The sequence below is a fragment of the Buceros rhinoceros genome, unplaced genomic scaffold (assembly GCF_000710305.1).
Source record: "Buceros rhinoceros silvestris isolate BGI_N320 unplaced genomic scaffold, ASM71030v1 scaffold27180, whole genome shotgun sequence".
Taxonomy (NCBI): Eukaryota; Metazoa; Chordata; class Aves; order Bucerotiformes; family Bucerotidae; genus Buceros; species Buceros rhinoceros.
In genome coordinates this window covers 14,825-16,517 of record NW_010391713.1, presented here as the reverse complement: position 1 = coordinate 16,517, position 1,693 = coordinate 14,825, and the positions used below count along the sequence as shown (strand labels likewise).

General features: G+C 60.2%; 1 protein-coding gene across 1 annotated transcript in view; it reads left to right on the top strand.

The window, feature by feature from the left end:
* Positions 1 to 1,247, top strand: part of LOC104499328 (cytosolic 5'-nucleotidase 1A) — a 4,206-nt gene extending 2,959 nt beyond the window's left edge. The window contains exons 6-7 of the mRNA XM_010142821.1: positions 412 to 596; positions 873 to 1,247. Coding sequence (XP_010141123.1) covers positions 412 to 596; positions 873 to 1,238 — 551 coding nt within the window. The 3' untranslated portion in view covers positions 1,239 to 1,247. The remainder of the gene's footprint in view (positions 1 to 411; positions 597 to 872) is intronic.
* Positions 1,248 to 1,693: the final 446 nt, after the last annotated feature.

The following is a 1,693-nucleotide window of genomic DNA, read 5'->3' as shown; positions in this document are numbered from 1 at the left end:
GGGGAGCCTGGAGCCCTCAGGGGGTTGGTGCCAGGAGGAATAGCTCCAATGTCTCTGTCCCTACATCAGTGTGCAGCTAGGGTCTGCCTCGTCCCACATCCCATCCTTGATGCTTCAAAGAGCCTTGGGTTTCCGTAGAATGCGGCTTTGCTCGAGCTCCACAGCTCTGCCAAGGCAAAGGCGCTGGTTTCCCCCCGTCGATGGTTGTATGCAAAGGGAGGTTTGTCATCTGGGGGTTTGGTCTTGCTGTAAAAGCTCTTGGGGCTGGGCTGCAGGCACTACTAGGTGCGTGCGTTTTCTTGCGGTGTTTCCTTCCAGCCCATCGTGTTTTGCTCTGCTCCTCAATGGATAAGCCACAAGGCCGGGTCCTTGGGTAGCTGCCACATCTTGCCTCACGCTTTACCTCCACAGGGATTGCTGCAGCCACCATCTTCAGCCCCAGCAAAGACCTAGAGGTGTCGGAGAACCAGCTGCGGGTAGCGTTTGATGGTGACGCTGTGCTTTTCTCCGACGAGTCGGAGCAGATCGTGAAGGCTCACGGCTTGGACAAGTTCTTTGAGCACGAGAAGGCTCACGAGAACAAACCTCTGGCACAGGTAGTGTTGAGGTGCAGCCGGAAAGAGCCTCTGGGAGAGAGACAACCCGCAGGGATGTTCTCACCTCTGGGAACAAGCCAGGGGTTGGCATGTGGAGTGTGGGATGGGGTGGGTCAGCAGCCGGGTCCTGCCCCTCACTGCCCCCTCACTGCCATTTCTGGGGGTTCACCAGGAGAAGCGGTGAGCCAGCGAGTCCGGCTCTGCAGGGACCTGGTGCCTGCAGGAAGGGGTAGCATGGAGGTTCTGCAAAGTGATGGTTTCTTCTTGCTTTGGCAGGGACCCCTGAAGGGCTTCCTGGAGGCCCTGGGGAAGCTGCAGAAGAAGTTCTATTCCAAGGGGCTGAGGATGGAGTGCCCCATTCGCACCTACCTGGTCACAGCCAGGAGCGCGGCCAGCTCGGGAGCCCGGGCCCTAAAGACTCTGCGCAGCTGGGGCCTGGAGACGGATGAGGCTTTGTTCCTGGCCGGGGCTCCCAAGGGGCCGCTGCTGAAGAAGATCCGTCCTCACATCTTCTTCGACGACCAGATGTTCCACGTGGAGGGAGCCAAGGAGCTGGGCACCGTGGCTGCCCACGTCCCTTACGGCATCGCCCAGAAGCACACGCGGCCGCCGCAGGAGAAGCAAACCCCGAACAGCAAGTAGCGGAGCTGGCTGGTCCTGCGGCCCCCAGCGTGCGGCACCGACGTCACCCCGGGCACCACGTCCTGCCCTGGGTGGTGGTCCGCGAGGGAGCGGGGAGCGTTTGCCCTGGTGACACGAGGTTCTTCCCCCGTGGGAGCCTTGTCAGGGGCGTGAGTGGAGGTGGGGGACGAAAGGCTTCCTTTCGCCTCTCTTTGTTGCGGTGTCATGGCGTTGTCCCCGTTCCTCGTGGGGCTGGAGGCTCCCCGGCGCCAGGCAGCCCCGCCAACCTTTTCCCTGTTCCTCCCGCTCTGCACTTGCTTCAGGCGAGATCCCTTGAGGATGGATCTTGCCTTTTGTGGACTGTTTGTGCCAGGCAGGTTCTTTAAAACCCCAGGTAATTCCCGAAGCCTTTGATTTACAACGCAAATGTTTCAGGCTGAACTGTTGAACTGGAAAATTGGGAGCAGGCAAACCTC